Source organism: Lactuca sativa, chromosome 5 (genome assembly GCF_002870075.4).
Source record: "Lactuca sativa cultivar Salinas chromosome 5, Lsat_Salinas_v11, whole genome shotgun sequence".
Classification (NCBI taxonomy): Eukaryota; Viridiplantae; Streptophyta; class Magnoliopsida; order Asterales; family Asteraceae; genus Lactuca; species Lactuca sativa.
This window is the reverse complement of record NC_056627.2, coordinates 271,881,002-271,897,174: the sequence shown is the minus strand read 5'-3', so window position 1 is coordinate 271,897,174 and position 16,173 is coordinate 271,881,002. Positions and strand designations below refer to the sequence as shown.

At 31.6% G+C, this 16,173-nt stretch overlaps 2 protein-coding genes across 2 annotated transcripts; both read left to right on the top strand.

The window, feature by feature from the left end:
• Window positions 1-7,127: 7,127 nt before the first annotated feature.
• Window positions 7,128-8,132, top strand: LOC111918693 (uncharacterized). Its single transcript, XM_023914331.3, has 2 exons — window positions 7,128-7,196; window positions 7,365-8,132. The coding sequence occupies exons 1-2, from the start codon at window positions 7,128-7,130 to the stop codon at window positions 8,130-8,132; spliced, it is 837 nt and encodes a 278-aa protein (XP_023770099.3).
• A 1,387-nt stretch (window positions 8,133-9,519) lies between these two features.
• LOC111918658 (subtilisin-like protease SBT5.3) lies at window positions 9,520-14,243 on the top strand. The gene is made up of 11 exons (XM_023914287.3): window positions 9,520-9,952; window positions 10,044-10,153; window positions 10,260-10,357; window positions 10,463-10,627; window positions 11,288-11,396; window positions 11,501-12,035; window positions 12,168-12,265; window positions 12,338-12,583; window positions 12,653-12,767; window positions 13,332-13,545; window positions 13,622-14,243. The coding sequence occupies exons 1-11, from the start codon at window positions 9,860-9,862 to the stop codon at window positions 14,158-14,160; spliced, it is 2,322 nt and encodes a 773-aa protein (XP_023770055.1). The 5' UTR covers window positions 9,520-9,859; the 3' UTR covers window positions 14,161-14,243.
• The last annotated feature ends 1,930 nt before the right edge of the window (window positions 14,244-16,173 follow it).

Genomic DNA, 16,173 nt, shown 5'->3' with positions numbered 1-16,173 from the left:
CCAAATTTGATCAAAGTCTTCAACACAGTGAAGAGCACGAAGACCATCAACAACAATTTTCGTCTAAAAAAACTAAAAACACCAAGAAATGGTTAATATCTTGCCAATTCGATTGATACCAATCCTTGCTCTGATACCAATTGTAAGTCCTAAAACACTTAGATCAATATGATATCAATCAAACTATCTAGAGAATGCAGAATGTAAATCAGATAGTGATTCAAGAACACACAAATAACCCTTAATGCACACGATTTATTAGATGAAATCGTCTAGTACACAAAGAAACTCTTAACAGTCGAATACCACAATAATGAACAACTCAAACTCTGAAACGGCTGAAAAACTATTTATATAAACTTAGTACAATGCCTTAACAGGCCCAAGCCCAAGTTGACCGAAAGCAATATTAAGACCACCGAAATCACATGGTAATTTTGGTCCAAACACCACCGAAAACATGGTGTTTTCGGTCCTAGACCGAAAACTCTATAAGCTATCAAAAGTAAAGTATAAACTACAAATCATGTTCTAACATATATATATATATATATATATATATATATATATATATATATATATATATATATATATATATATATATATACACACATGTGAGATAATGAGCAAAAACCATTATATTTTGTCACCTTTTTCTAGTTTAACAACCCGATTTTCATTTGTGCTCAAAATCATTCTTTTTTAGATAAAAATTCTATTGTGACCACTATGACCTGCATTTGTGCTAAACAAACCACCGATCTTTATTTTGTGCTAAAAAAACCCCCATAAAATGGTTGTTAAACCAAACTTAAAAAAAAAACATAGTATTTTTTCGTAATTAAAATTGGTTTAAACATGTAACAATGGACACACTTAAGCATTTCAGCAAAAATTGATGGATTTTTTTTCGGAACTTATTTAAAATTGGTGGTTAAACCGAACTTTTGGAAAAATATAGTGTTTTTTTCCTCGTTATATATATATATATATATATATATATATATATATATATATATATATATATATATAGTGTGTGTGTGTATATATATATATATATATATATATATATATATATAGTGTGTGTGTAACACCAGTGTTCCGGGTATTTTCACTTCTGGCTCATTTCCTTAAAAAGTTTACAAATTTGGTCCCTACGTTGGGCATACGAGATAGGTACGCTGGGCATAGGTGTTTAACTGATGACTGTGGATCCCTCATGTACGTTGGCGCACTGCTGCAGGGGGAAACCCTAATTTTTAGGGTTTAGACCCTATTTAAAGAACATTATGACCTCAAACCCTTTCTTAACTCCAACGTCCACCTCTCTTAGCCTCCATTTCGAAACCCTAATTATGTATGTGAGTTTTGAAGCTTTAGAGTGTCATTTTGGTGTTCTTAATAGTGAAAGAGGATCCTTGGAGTTGTGGTATTGCACTCAAGCCTTTAGATCCAACTATTACTCAACCTTGAGCATCTTCTAGAGGTATAAAGCTCCAACCTTGATGCATATTTCTTTGGATCTAGTTATAGTAAGATTTGTTCATTTTTGGTCCCCTAGCCATTGATCTTGAGAGTTTGAGCAATTCCATACCTAATGAGGAGTATTTCCTTTCATTTAAGAGTATTTTGGTTCATAAAAATTGGATCTTGGTCTTTACTAATCATGCATAATGGATCTATTAATCCTTTTGGTCATTAATAAGACTTAGAATTGGATTTTTGACTCCTTGTAGCCATGAAATGCATAAAGTTTGCAACTTTATGATTCTAGACGTTCATTAATATTAGACATGAAGTTTGGACATTAATTCTTAAGGTATTAAGACCATAATAGAGTTTTTAATGCATGTTGAGTACGTTGGGTGTAACCCAGAGTACGTTGGGTGTACTGGTTTGCAACCCCGTAAGCCTTCCGACATCAAGTTGTACGCTGAGCGTACAAGGTGTACATCGAACGTACGCTCAGGAAATCTTTTTAGGCCGCTTTGAGCCTTGGTCCATTAAGGAATTTTGGGCTTTGGTTGTTAGGCCATATGAGGATGGGAAAAATGGTCTTTTTCCCTTCATAGGGTAAATTATGTTTTGGACCATTATTTTTAGGTTAAAACCTGACTATTAATTAGGGTTGTTATTAGGTTAGGTTTAGTGTGAGGATCCGTTTTAGCAGCAGCTCGAGTGTGCGATTCAGTTATCTTCTGTTAGTGGTGAGTCTTCTTACTATGCTTGTGGGTCGAAGGCACTAATGCCAGCCCACTATGTTGTTATACTGCATGCTAGTTATTGTGTGACTCTTACATGTTTATATGATTTGGGTTGAAATAGACCTCATGGTTGGGCTCATGAATATATGATGGGTTGGAAGAAACCCCAGGGTTAGCATTTGGTACTTTAGGAAACTCACTGAGCCTTGTACTTACAAATTAGTTTATGGTTTCAGGTACTTCCGGTCAAAAGGGAAGAGCCGGGCGTAATGACACAACATCCCCACCCCCTCATGATTTCCGTACTTTTCGGATACTTTTACTCTGATGTTTTGGATATTGTACATTGTGAGACTATGCTAATTTTGTGAGACATGAGAACATGATCCTAACATTCATCTTGGAGACCAAAAAAATTATTTCTAAAATATAAAATAAATGAAATTTTTTGAATATTTTTAAAATATTATTTTCGTTATTTAGTTAATCAAAAAAAAAAGATACCGTTTTTTAAAATATACGTGAAATATTCTAATAAAATATCACATTATAAATATTAAAATAAAAGTGTTAGAATATTCAAATATTCTACTTAAATACTAGAATATAAATATTCAAACAATTTTAATAGAATATTCAAATATTCTAACATTCTAACAATTTTATTTGAATATTTGCAGTGTAATATTTTATTACAATATTTTTCATATATTTAAAAACGGTAGTGTTTTATTTATTTATTTTTAATTAAATTTTATTTTATTTTTAAATAAATTAAATGACGAAAATAATATTTAAAAAAGAAATTTTGTCTTTTAGATTTTTATTATTAATTTTTTAATCTCTAAGATTAATGATTAGGATCGTATCCACATGTCTCATAAACTTAACATGTTATTATGAACCTCTATCTATATATATTCTTTGTAACTAGCATCTATTGTATTACTATATAACTTAATTATAACCATTAGATTTAGGAAATCAAAGGTTTTAATTATCAATGGCATGATGGTAATTAACAACAAAAAGAATAAATAATTTTTTAATATAAATTAGCTAAAAGTGTAAAATAGACTTTTGTTTATACTTTATACTCAATCAAGTCAAGTCTAGAATTTTAGAAAGTACATTTATTGACATTTTGATTACAAGAATATTTTTTTTTCATAAAGTATGCGTTAAATAATGACAAAAAAACAATAACAACAAAACCAAACATTTTTGGAGAATTATATTTGAAAAAATATGTGTTTTTATTTTTCAAAGAATGTTATTTTTTAAAAGATACATCTTGAAGGATATCCACTAAAAATACATAAATAAGCAAACACATTTATGAAAGAATTATTATTATTTTTGACGGAATAACAACAAAAAAATAATAATAACAAAGAATAGTGTAATAACTATAACAATTCTTAAAAGAATAAACTATATGTTGTATATAATACAATCATTCTTGAAAGAATATAGGAATTCTTAAAAGAATTAAGCATACACAATAAATAATCTACTAAATACGAATCGTTTTTAAAAACATTACATTTATTCTTGAAAAGAATAACAAGATTTCTAAAATAATAAAATATCCCAAACTTCTTCCATTTCATCCTTTAGTAGTTGATTTTCAATAGGTAGGGTTTGTTGGCCAATTTTAACATTCATTCATAAGTCACTAGGTCAAGTTCATAACTTATAATTAACCCATCTACTTTAATAAATGAAGGTTTTTTTTGTCACTTGTCATACTCTCATTCAATTTGCCACATGTAATTTTATGGTAATTTTAAATTAATTTTTATTCCACTTGTCGTTTTATTGTTTTTCTATTTTATTAAATGTCAAATATTATTTAAATCTAATAATAAATGCATATCAATTTCATTAATGGACTTTCCTTTTAATTTCAAAATTACTAAATTAAAGTTTCATTAATTTCCTTTATTTATTTATTTAATTTATTTATTTAAATTTAAAAGAAAAAAACACTTTAATTTTTATAATTCAATTCTTGCTTTTCTTATAAATTCAAACTTCTTAAATATTTTGAATTTTATATATATTTTTTTTAAATAAATTCATATGACACATGGGTCACACACCTAGTATATTAACAATAGGCCGAATCGTGTGTTATAATCGGATATTACGTGAAACAATACACATAGTAAACTTAATAAATTTAGTACTTAAGAATCCATTTTGTAAACAACAAAATTGAGAGTTATATTATCTTGTTTAGTACCAATCAAACACAAAAACTCACGCCGCCACCTATTTTAATCGTCATCATCATACTGACTTGAGAAGTTCTATCACTTGATTATTTGGTAAGTAAAAATATAAATTTTAACTTATTAAGAATTAAAACTCATCACACTAACATTCAACCATGATTAAAAAAAAAAAAAAAAAAAAAAAAAAAAAAAAAAAAAAAAAAAAAAAAAAAATAGCGCCTAAAAGCCATTTAGACATGAGCAAAAAACCCATAAATTTGGCTATTGTTTTAGTATTTATTTATGTATTATATTTCTTTAACATATGAAAGCTTTGTAATACATGAGTGGTTGATAATTAACTTTATAATAGATAAATATTACACAATATCTTCAATATAGAAATTTGACATTATGATTTCAACAATTTTGTTTATCCAAATTGACCTATCATATTCCAATAGGCTTCAAGAGCATTTTGATTTTTTTTTTTTTTTTAATATTCTCAACAACTTGGTAAATGATTTATTTTGTTATTATTTGTACATTATCTACAAACCATCATAAACCAAAAGCCAATCATACATAACCAAAAACCACTCATACATAAAGCCAAATACCTGGAATCCAATTATACTAACATTCGATTTTATTCATAGTAAATAAAACTGTATAATACATATAGAAAAAAATCAATTATACAGATAACCAATTTAAACAAATATAGCTGAAATATAACTCAAATTCAATTATAGCCAAAAGAAATCTTGTGTAGCTAATCAATATCATAATTAAACGTAGAAATCGAGTATAAAAACCTACTTAGGGTAGGAACTTTGCGATGGAAGATGAAGACTATTCATGAGAGCTCACGGATTTTGCAATTGAGATTTTTTGATGAAAAATATATTTTATGCCGACTGTCGAAAAAACAATGGCGGGGAAGACATTGATTGGTGATGACGATGATGTGTGAAGAGGATGAAGCCAATGATTGTAAAAGCAACGATGGTGATGATGTACGATCACATTTGCTCATGTTGCTCTCGCTTTTAACTTCCTTCTTAGTGGGGTTTAGATTCCAGTTGTTGTAAAAGAAACCCTAGAAGATGGCTAGTGGTATTGATGATGACGAAGGGGGTTGTGAAGGCATAGGGTTGTTGCTGCGACATACACGTTGACACTTCCATGGCAACGAAACTAGTGGTCGACGACGATGACGGTTGTCAGATGGCAACTACAATACATGTTTGTTGACATACGAACTTAACTATATATATATATATATATATATATATATATATATATATATATATATATATATATATATATATATATATAATTCAATAGAGAACCATTTAATCAAGGAACCAAATAACCAATCTAAAACGTAGCAATTTAAAGCGATCAACGGAAAAAGGAAATGTTGTAGACCTCTTTTTCATTTAATTTTTTTAGACCATGTTTTTTATAATAATAAAAAAATAGAATATATTATTGTTAATGATTTTTCGTTCTCTTTCCATAGAGGTTTATATTGATATACAAAAAATGATATTTTTTTTTCAAAAAAACTCAGTTTATTTCTTTGTTTTTTGAAAAGTTAAAGTCTATTTTTTATCGAAAAAATTTAATAAATATATCAAAATTCATATTTTTCGATACTCTTTAAACATAGATTCATATTAATGTAAAAAAAAAAAAAAAAAATTCAGTACAGATTCACATTGTGAATGTTAAAATTGAAATATTTATAGTTTAAATTCACAATGTAAAATCTAAACTAATCGAGTTTTTTTTTCGTTGATGATGTTTATTAATAGATAAAAAAAGTTGAAAATTTTGGTATAATTAGTTTTTTTTAATAAAAATAAACTTAAATATTGAAAAAAAAACAACATAATGAAGTGAGTTTTTTATATAAAAAAAACAGTTTGTTTTTATATTTCAATATTAATCTCTATGGAAAAATGACGAAAAATTGTAAACAACGGTATATTTGATTTTTTTTCGATAAAAAACATGGCTTAAAAAAATTTTAAACGACAAAAATAAGTTTTTTTCGGTAAAGATGTGAGTTTTATGGTATAATTCGGTATATGTACGTCCAATGTACAAGTATACATCTATTCTCTTAGCTGTTGATTGTTTTAAATTTCTACACACATGATTCGTTCGTTGATTTTTTTGTTAATAGTAATTTTCTATTGAACCCTACATACAAAATTTTATGGATCGAATAAGAAAAATTAAATATGTTCATATATTGTGTTTTATCTATTTTTATAAATTCCATTAATCTTTTAAAATGTTTTTTAATAACATATATGGTAGGCATTATGTCGATAGAACTTGGCGGTCGGTCCAACGATCCTCTGCCGCCCGCGTATTTTGACGATTAGGCCATGGGGTATGGCTTGATTTTTAACATGTAATGGATGACATGTAGGGGGGTATTCACGCGTGAACACCGCCCCCCTACCGGTGAATGTGACGCGGATTGGAACTTCTCACGGGTCCTCACGCACAATTTGATTGGTTGATTCTTTTTTTTGACTGCTACCTCCTTTCCTCCTTTCCCTTTTGACCGTTAACATTAATTAAAAAAAAAAGAATCAAAACTAAAACCTCACCTATATATACAAACATAATACATATTATATATTTTACAACAACTAAACAAAAATCACACAACAACAAGAATATGAATAATTTTTTGGATGCTATTTCTTCGTCTTCATCATCTGATGAAGGCTCCGATGATGATGAGCTGGTTATGCACACGTTGTTGTCTGCGGCACACGACATTATACGTCAGAGAGGCGAAACTTCAAATGTCGAGAAGAAACGAAGAAAGTCCATCAACCGGGATTGAGAGGCGGCGAACGAACTTTTGGTACGTGATTACTTTAACATTGATAGTTTATATGATCTATCGAAGTTTGAGGATCGCTTTCGTATTAGTAGAAATTTATTTCTACGTATAGCTAGAGATTTGGAAGACAATTATGAGTTCTTCCAACTGAGATGGGATGCTAGGGGTAAACGTAGGTTTACTACGTTTCAAAAATGCACAGCAACACTTAGACAATTAGCGTATGGCATAGCCGCAGACGCTTCAGATGAATATTTGAAGATGTCTGCGAGGACCAGTCGAGAATGCACATATTTTTTTTGTGAGTATGTAATAGAGCTTTATGGTGACATATACTTGCGAAATCCGACCAGAAATGATGTTGAACAGTTGTATGCCGCACATCAGGCTAAACATGGATTTCCAGGAATGCTAGGTAGCATTGATTGTACACATTGGGTGTGGGAAAATTGTCCCAATGCATGGCGAGGGCAATTCACACGAGGTGATCATGGTGTGCCTACTGTTATACTAGAAGCAGTTGTTTCACAGGACCTCTGGTTTTGGCATGCATTTTTTGGTATGGCAGGGTCAAACAACGACCTGAATGTGCTTGGAGCATCTCCATTATTTAATGATATTTTGCAGGGTAAAGCACCAAACATGCCATACGTTATTAATGGACGTGAATACAATCATGGATATTACCTTGCTGATGGGATATATCCAGAGTACGCAACATTTGTCAAGCCATACATATATCCAGCTGATGAAAAAATGAAATTGTTCAAATTAGCACAGGAATCTGCAAGGAAGGATGTAGAGCGGGCGTTTGGGGTCCTCAAACAGAAGTGACACATAATCAAATATCCAGCACGAGCATGGGAAAGGGAAAATTTGATGAAGGTGATGAAAGCGTGTGTTATTTTACATAACATGATTTTAGAAGAAGAGGGTAGAGCTATTTGTACGTATACTCCGAATGATTTGCTCAATCCACTTGTAGTAATACAAGTCAGCAACCCAACATACTTTACAAGGCTTTTGGAAATACAGAATAGTGAAACACATCACAATTTACGTCAAGATTTGACTGAACACATATGGCAACGACAATTTGAAGACGAAAACGAAGTGGATGAGGACGGAGACGATGAGTACAATGATGCAAATGAGTAGTTTTTTTTCAATGTTTTTTATTAATTTTTATGTTATTAGTAAAATGTACGTTGAATTTTTAAAAATATCACTTTTATGTTTATCAATGTTTATTTTATTAGTAAGCATATATGTTGAATTTAAAAATATTATTTTTATTTTTATTAATGTGTTTTTTATTAATGTTTTATTGTGTTTTTAATTTAATATAATGTAAAAAAATAATAAATAAAAAAAAAACAATGTGGAGTGATAACCATTTCCAATGATTAGTAAACATGTAGTGAATATGTAAATGGGGTGATGTGGCGCATAGGTGGCATCACTTTTCTAGTGAATACCTAGTGACCATACCCCATGGCCTTAGGGTTTTGATCGTCGTTTACTATCAAATTATTTAACCCGTTTTTAGAATGGTTGTGCAATTTCAAAGATTATATTTTTTGCATTTTCATCACCACACATCAAAAAAATCTTGGCAACATTGTAATTTTGCCATAAATTTACGCATACTTCGCAGTTTTTGTTTTTAGCAGAAAGATACGGATTTCAGCAAACTTACCACGTCATGTTGTCCTAAGCAAGAAGCAATAAGAAGACTTGCTTCATTGTCTCCTTTTCTAAATTTCACATTGCGCCACTCATAATAATGCTTTGGACCACCATTTGTCTTTTTTTGATTTTTCAAATATTCCCTTTATGCACACCCCCCTGGTTGTTAAAATGCTAGATTGAATTCAACTCTTGTGTTTATATGCATCTAATCAAGACCTCATCGAAATCAGCCATATGTAGTTGTTTTGTATGTCCCATGCAAAAAATGTGTACATCTTACGTGGGTTTTAGTGTCTTTTATGCAAACTTTAACTATGATTAGTGGGGTGCAATGAATTGATTGTTTACATGAATATGAGTGTAGAGAGCAACATGGTAGAATACTGTAGAACCTAATTTGCCTTTAAAGGAAGATGCTTTTTGACATGGCCTTTATTTCTTAATCATGTGCACATTAAAAAAGTTAATTTAATAGAAACGAGGACTCTTAGTCTTTTAAAATTTGAGGCTCCCAAATGAAAAAAAAATATAAAAATATATCTATTCATTCTTCTGGATGCCTCAAAAGCTACCTCCCTTTTCTTTTGATCTAAAATGTTCATAAGAATGGGTGATGTGGGTGTTTAGTGGAACATCTTTGTGTATAACCTCTCCAGCCTGTTTCTTTTAACCTTTTTTATAAGATTAGAAATATTATTGAAACCCAATATTACCCTTTTTAGTCCACTGAAGTTGGACTACAACAGAAGTCTTTAAATAGAAACCGGTTTTGAGCAAAAGGGATGTTCATGTGCTCATAATTTTATTCTGTGAAAGAAGGTAGCAGAGGGGTCGAACTTCAAAGCATTTACTACAGAAGAAAGAGAGCAATGAGAGCAATTAGTGCTTCTCCTCTTTATCTTCCCTTCTTTTTTCTTCTTTTTTCAGCACTGTTGTATAGACCCACCTTTGCTGCTAAAAGGGTAAGCATACATTATTGCTTCTGAAATTAAAATTTGAAATTTTGTTTACAATTTCTTCTTTCTTTCTTTCTTCTTTTTTTTTTTCTTTCAGTCATATGTTGTGTACCTTGGAGCTCATTCACATACCTCTCAACTTTCAACCAGTGATTTAAATCGAGTAAGGGACACTCATTATGAGTTTCTTGCCTCTTGTTTGGGAAGGTAATACGATTCACTCACGTGTGCATTTGAATGGTTTCTTTCAAGTTTCGACGCTTACTTTTAATCAAAATCTTTTTTTCTTTCTTGAATATACTTATATTTACAGTAAAGACAAGGCAAAAGATGCAATATTTTACTCATACACCAGACATATCAATGGTTTTGCTGCCATACTTGAAGATGAGGAAGCTGCCCAGATAGCAAGTAAGTAAATGATACTCGATAGAGGTTTCGATGCTGTTTTTTTAATGGGTAAATGGTTCGATATAATGATATGCTTTGAATTATGTGAATAATTATCCAATGCAGAGCATCCCACTGTAGTTTCGGTGTTCTTGAACAAAGGACGACAATTACATACAACAAGATCATGGGATTTTATGGGGCTTGAAGATAATGGTGTAATTTCTTCGAGCTCGATCTGGAAAAAGGCGAGGTTTGGTGAAAACACTATCATAGGAAACCTTGACACAGGTCAGCTTTTCTGATAAAGTTTATCTTATGTTAATTGGTCCAAAATGTACTTTAGTTAATGTCATTTGTAAACTAAAACAAAAAAAAAAAAAAAAAAATCAGTCTTTTCTTTCTTTTTTATTATTTTATATATTTGTTTACTTTCTCTCCAACATTTATTTTGAAGACTGTGATATAGATTTACTCACTGTCGACAACTTGCTATTACTTATATAACTTATATCCTTCCAAGAAAGCTGCTTCTTAACTTCTATCAATTCGGATCGTTGACTTTTTACCTTTTATCACGTTATGTGGTCTCACTGAAACGTGGCTTAATTGTTCATTAGCATCCCAATAACTTAACTTCCGTAATATTATATGCACCTTATTCGTTATATGTAACATTTACAATTTGCAATTGATTATGTTGTGGGGATCACTACGCAATAATACAAAACTTATTTGATCTAGAATCTCTAAGCTGTTGCTCCTTTTTACTGCAAATGTCTTATCTGTTGGCCACTATCATGTGGGCACATGGTTTATGCACTGGCATCAAAATTGGTTTCGGTTTTAAAAGCCATTTTTGATTTTTGTTACGTTTGTTGAATTATTCATAAGTAGCACTTCTTATTTTCTATTATTTTAACCATTTATACTTATACTCAATCTTGCCAGGTGTTTGGCCAGAGTCAAAAAGCTTTACAGATGAAGGAATGGGACCAATTCCATTGAAGTGGAAAGGAGCATGTATAAATGGCGCAGATGCTACCTTCCGTTGTAATAGGTCAGATTCCATTGAAGTGGAAAGGACCAATTCCATAGTTTATGCCTCAATTTTTAAAATATACTTTAAAATTATTAAATTGTGTCCCTTTTTTCTACATGAAGGAAGCTAATAGGAGCACGATACTTCAACAAAGGTTACGCGTCAGTAGTGGGACCCTTGAATTCCACCTTCAATTCCCCACGTGACCATGAAGGGCATGGGTCCCACACGTTATCAACTGCGGGAGGAAACTTTGTATCGGATGCGAGTGTATTCGGGTATGGGAATGGAACAGCCAAAGGCGGATCACCCAATTCCAGAGTTGTAGCATACAAAGTTTGCTTTCCACCTGTGAATGGAAACGAGTGTTTTGATGCAGATATTTTAGCAGCATTTGATATGGCAATTCATGATGGTGTAGATGTGTTGTCTGTATCTCTTGGTGGTGATGCTGTCCCCTTTTTTAATGATAGTGTTGCTATTGGCTCTTTTCATGCTGTTAAAAACGGGATTGTTGTTGTTTGTTCTGCGGGAAATTCGGGACCTGATGATGGTACCGTGTCTAATGTTGCCACGTGGCAGATTACGGTTGGTGCTAGCACCATGGATCGACAGTTCCCGAGTTATGCTGTTCTTGGGAATAACATGCGCTTCAAGGTCAGTTATGAACTTTATTAGTGTTTAAGCTTGAAACTCCCAAAATATAATATATATATATATAGTGTTTTTTCTTTTTAAAGATTCTAATAATTTCATTAATCGCAAGGTATTATACATGATTATTTTCAGGGTGAAAGTCTGTCTGCTAAATCATTACCAAAAAACAAATTCTTTCCGATTATAAGCTCTTTAGATGCGAAAGCAGCTAAAGCAGATGCCAAAGACGCGTAAGATTACAAGTTAGCAACTCATGGTGAATTATTTTAATTTTTTTTATAAAAAATATATAAAAATTGCAGGCAGCTTTGTAAGGCGGGATCACTGGATCCAAAAAAAGCAAAAGGGAAAATCTTGGTTTGTCTACGTGGCGATAATGCCAGGGTGGACAAAGGGCAGGAAGCGGCTTTAGCTGGTGCTGTTGGAATGGTTCTTGCGAATAATCTTCTTTCTGGAAATGAAATTATTGCAGATCCTCATGTCTTTCCTGCTACACATATTACTTACACTGATGGTCTTGCTGTTTATAATTTTCTCAACTCCACCAAGTAATGTATACAACTTTTGCACTTTAAAAAAAAAAGACTTGGTTTTTAACTTTTTTTTTTTGGTGACAGGAATCCAATGGCTTACATTTCACATCCATCAACTAAATTGGACACAAAGCCAGCTCCTTTCATGGCAGCTTTCTCATCCAAAGGACCTAACACTATTACCCCACAGATTCTTAAGGTTATATGATTAAGGGTTAAATAGTAATGTACTTTCTTTTATCTATTTATTATAGCATCCTACTTTCATTTCTTCCTATGGCAACGCTCTCAATCTCATCCAAATACAAAGAAATTTTCTTTGCTATAATCGATGTAGATTTTAAAGTACAAGTCCTAATAAGAGTAAATTACACTTTTTGTCCCTGACATATACCTTTTTTTTTTTTTTTTTTTTTTTTTTTTACAATTTTGGTCCTTATTTTAGGTTCTTGTAGATATAAATTTTCAGTAGTACCTGATACAAGTAAAATGGTTATATTTGGTCCCTGAGCATAGCTGATTTTTGCATTTTGGTCCCCCAAATATAATCATTTTACTTGTAATAGGGACCAAAACGTTACAAAAACCTCAATAAGGATCGCAATTGCAAAAAAACATTGTGGGATCAAAATTGAAAAAAAGAGCTATACTCAGGGATAAAAGATGTAACTCAATCAAGATAAAGGTTAAAAGTACAATACTATAAATGGATAAACTTTTCAAAGTACAATGCCTTAATATAACTTTCTTAATTATCTTTCAGCCAGATATAACTGCACCCGGTGTAAGTATAATAGCAGCTTACACAGAATCACAAGGCCCCACAAATCAAGATTTTGACACACGTCGTGTTCAATACAATTGCGTATCAGGCACTTCCATGTCATGCCCTCATGTTTCTGGAATCGTTGGCCTTCTGAAAACCCTACATCCAGATTGGAGCCCAGCCGCCATTAAATCCGCCATCATGACCTCAGGTAAAATTACCAAATTACCCTTTTCATCATTTTTTAGAAAACTTCATTATTTTTTTTTTACTTTTATGATATGTAGCAAGAACACGGGACAATGCGGTAGAACCAATTACGAACGCATCACACACAAGAGCAACACCGTTTAGCTATGGAGCAGGACACGTGCAACCAAACAGAGCCATGGACCCTGGTTTGGTTTATGATTTGACCACGGTTGACTATCTTGACTTGTTATGTGCACTTGGGTACACTAAATCTCAAATTGAAAAGTTTTCGGAAACACCGTATAAATGTCCAAATAAGAACATTAGTCTTACAGACTTTAATTATCCATCAATCACTGTGCCTAATCTTAATGGCTCCATCACGGTGGCTCGAACTGTTAAGAATGTGGGTGCACCGGGGACCTATGTGGTTCAAGTGTTTAAGCCGAGGGGTATATCGGTCCAGGTTAGGCCAAAAAGTTTGAAGTTTGAAAAGATTGGTGAGGAGAAAAGGTTTAGGGTTACTTTGAAGTCGAAGAAGGGTAGTGGGGGTAGGGATTATGTTTTTGGACAATTAAAATGGTCAGATGGAAAGCATTATGTGAGGAGTCCTATTGTTGTTAAGACCATATGATTGTGTGGTGGGAATATTATTTCAGGAAAATAATTCTTGAATATTATTATTGGGATTTATGAAATTTATTTATTTGGTTATCATGCCTACCTTGTTATTATTTATTGTAGGGTTAAATGCAGGAAATAGCTATATAACTTTATTTGTTTGTTGGTTATCACTTATAACATTGTCATCTAAATACAAAGCACTTTACTGGTAAATTTTTTAAAAAGTGCAATGTGGTATTTAGAAAAAGAAAATTGTAATACAATGCTAAAATTCAATAAGATTTTCATTGTATGATGCATTAAGAAGATATATATATATATATATATATATATATATATATATATATATATATATATATATATATATATATATATATATATATATATATATATATATATATATATATATATATATAAAATACACTGTTTTCTGAAAATGAAAAGTTATAATAAATAAATAAAAGTATATATTTTAGTTATTCTTTTTGTTATCCGGTGTACCCAAGATATGGTGTGTTGAGGTGATGTCGCAATATGAGAAAATGGGGAACACCACATGTTTTTGTGTTTGCTCCGTTCTATGGTTCAAACAACACTCTTTGGTTTCTCTTTTCTATCTCAACGGCTATAATTTTTATTTTATTATTTTTTTTTTTGAAATTTTATAAATACTAAGGGGGTGTTTGACTTGTCTTTTTGAGAGACAAAAGTTCTTTTTGGAAAAGTTATAAAAAATCAGGTTTCTTAACTTTTCCAAAAAATCAGTTTTCCTTCTATCTAAAATCCAAAAGTAGCTTTTAAAATATTTCTACCAAACATCTTTTACCTTTTATCTTTTCCTAAAAGAACTTTTGTCTCTCAAAAAGACAAGTCAAAACACCCCCTAACATTTTAATCCTCAAGTTCATACAACCTTTTATATCTTCGCTAAAATGGATTTAAATAGTTCAATTAACAACCCCACTTTAAGATCTCATTGTCACAAATCATAGGTTACTAGTTTAAACACGTCTACTAGAAATGTTTTTCTTTTGGATCCGTCAACACCAATCGATCACAATTAGACCTCTTATTTTCTCACACAACCTGTTTTAATTTCAAAGGGTGCAATAATTTTACCCTATACTAACCCGAACCCTATTCAAAAACTTCATGCCTCTACCCGAATACAATCTGAAAACCCAATTCCTGCCCGAGCCGAAAGTCGTTCGTGCACAAAACACAATCCTCACCCAAATATGTTTCTAAAACCCAACCCATAGCCGAACCATCCCAAGACAAAAGAAAATGCAAGCAACCAAATAAAACATGGACAACGGTATAAGATATCGCATTCACGAAATCGTGTGTCGACATTTCAAAGGATCCGAACACTGGAAATATGCAAGCGAGTCAACATGTTTGGAAACACATTATAATGTTTTCACAAATAAATGGATTATGGTGCAAATATTATACGAAATACCAACTGTGCGCCAAGTATAATAAAGTGAGCAAGATAGTTACAAAGTTCAATGGGTTGTACCACAACTTAAAAACACAATGTACAAGCCAACAAGCTCGTGAAAACGTTTTCGAGACGGAACTAGAAATAAATTGGGTGGAGAATAAAGGAAAACTATTCAAATATGTGGAGTTTTGGAAGGTTGTAACACATAACCCAAAATGGCATATGAGGCGAAAAAACAACCCGTTGCTTCAAAAATAACAAAAGCATCTGAATCAAGTTACACAACTTCCTTCGATGACTGAGTCGGGCTAGACTTGAACGATGATGACGTGTTTCAACCCGAAGAAGTAGTTGACCCAATAGGTAAGAATAAAACAAAAAAGAAATTGTCTTTGTCTAGTGCATCGAATTTAGTGTAGTTGAGGAACTACAAAAGATGGAAAAGAGCTTCAAACAATATAAGTTGAATTTTTATGTGCGTTCGCAATTCAAGAAAGATAAATTTACTAAAATAAATAAATAACACACAATGATAAACAAAAGCAATTGCAACGAAAAGCAATGGCTCAAAGA

What these genes read in the sequence shown, in the direction of transcription:
- LOC111918693 (XM_023914331.3), top strand. Translation starts at nt 7,128, where the DNA reads ATGAATAATTTTTTGGATGCTATTTCTTCGTCTTCATCATCTGATGAA. An exon ending in GCTCCGATGATGATGAGCTG is followed by an intron (nt 7,197 to 7,364) that starts GTTATGCACACG and finishes GATCTATCGAAG; the next exon opens with TTTGAGGATCGCTTTCGTAT.
- LOC111918658 (XM_023914287.3), top strand. Translation starts at nt 9,860, where the DNA reads ATGAGAGCAATTAGTGCTTCTCCTCTTTATCTTCCCTTCTTTTTTCTT. An exon ending in AAAGCAGATGCCAAAGACGC is followed by an intron (nt 12,266 to 12,337) that starts GTAAGATTACAA and finishes TAAAAATTGCAG; the next exon opens with GCAGCTTTGTAAGGCGGGAT. An exon ending in TTACCCCACAGATTCTTAAG is followed by an intron (nt 12,768 to 13,331) that starts GTTATATGATTA and finishes ATTATCTTTCAG; the next exon opens with CCAGATATAACTGCACCCGG.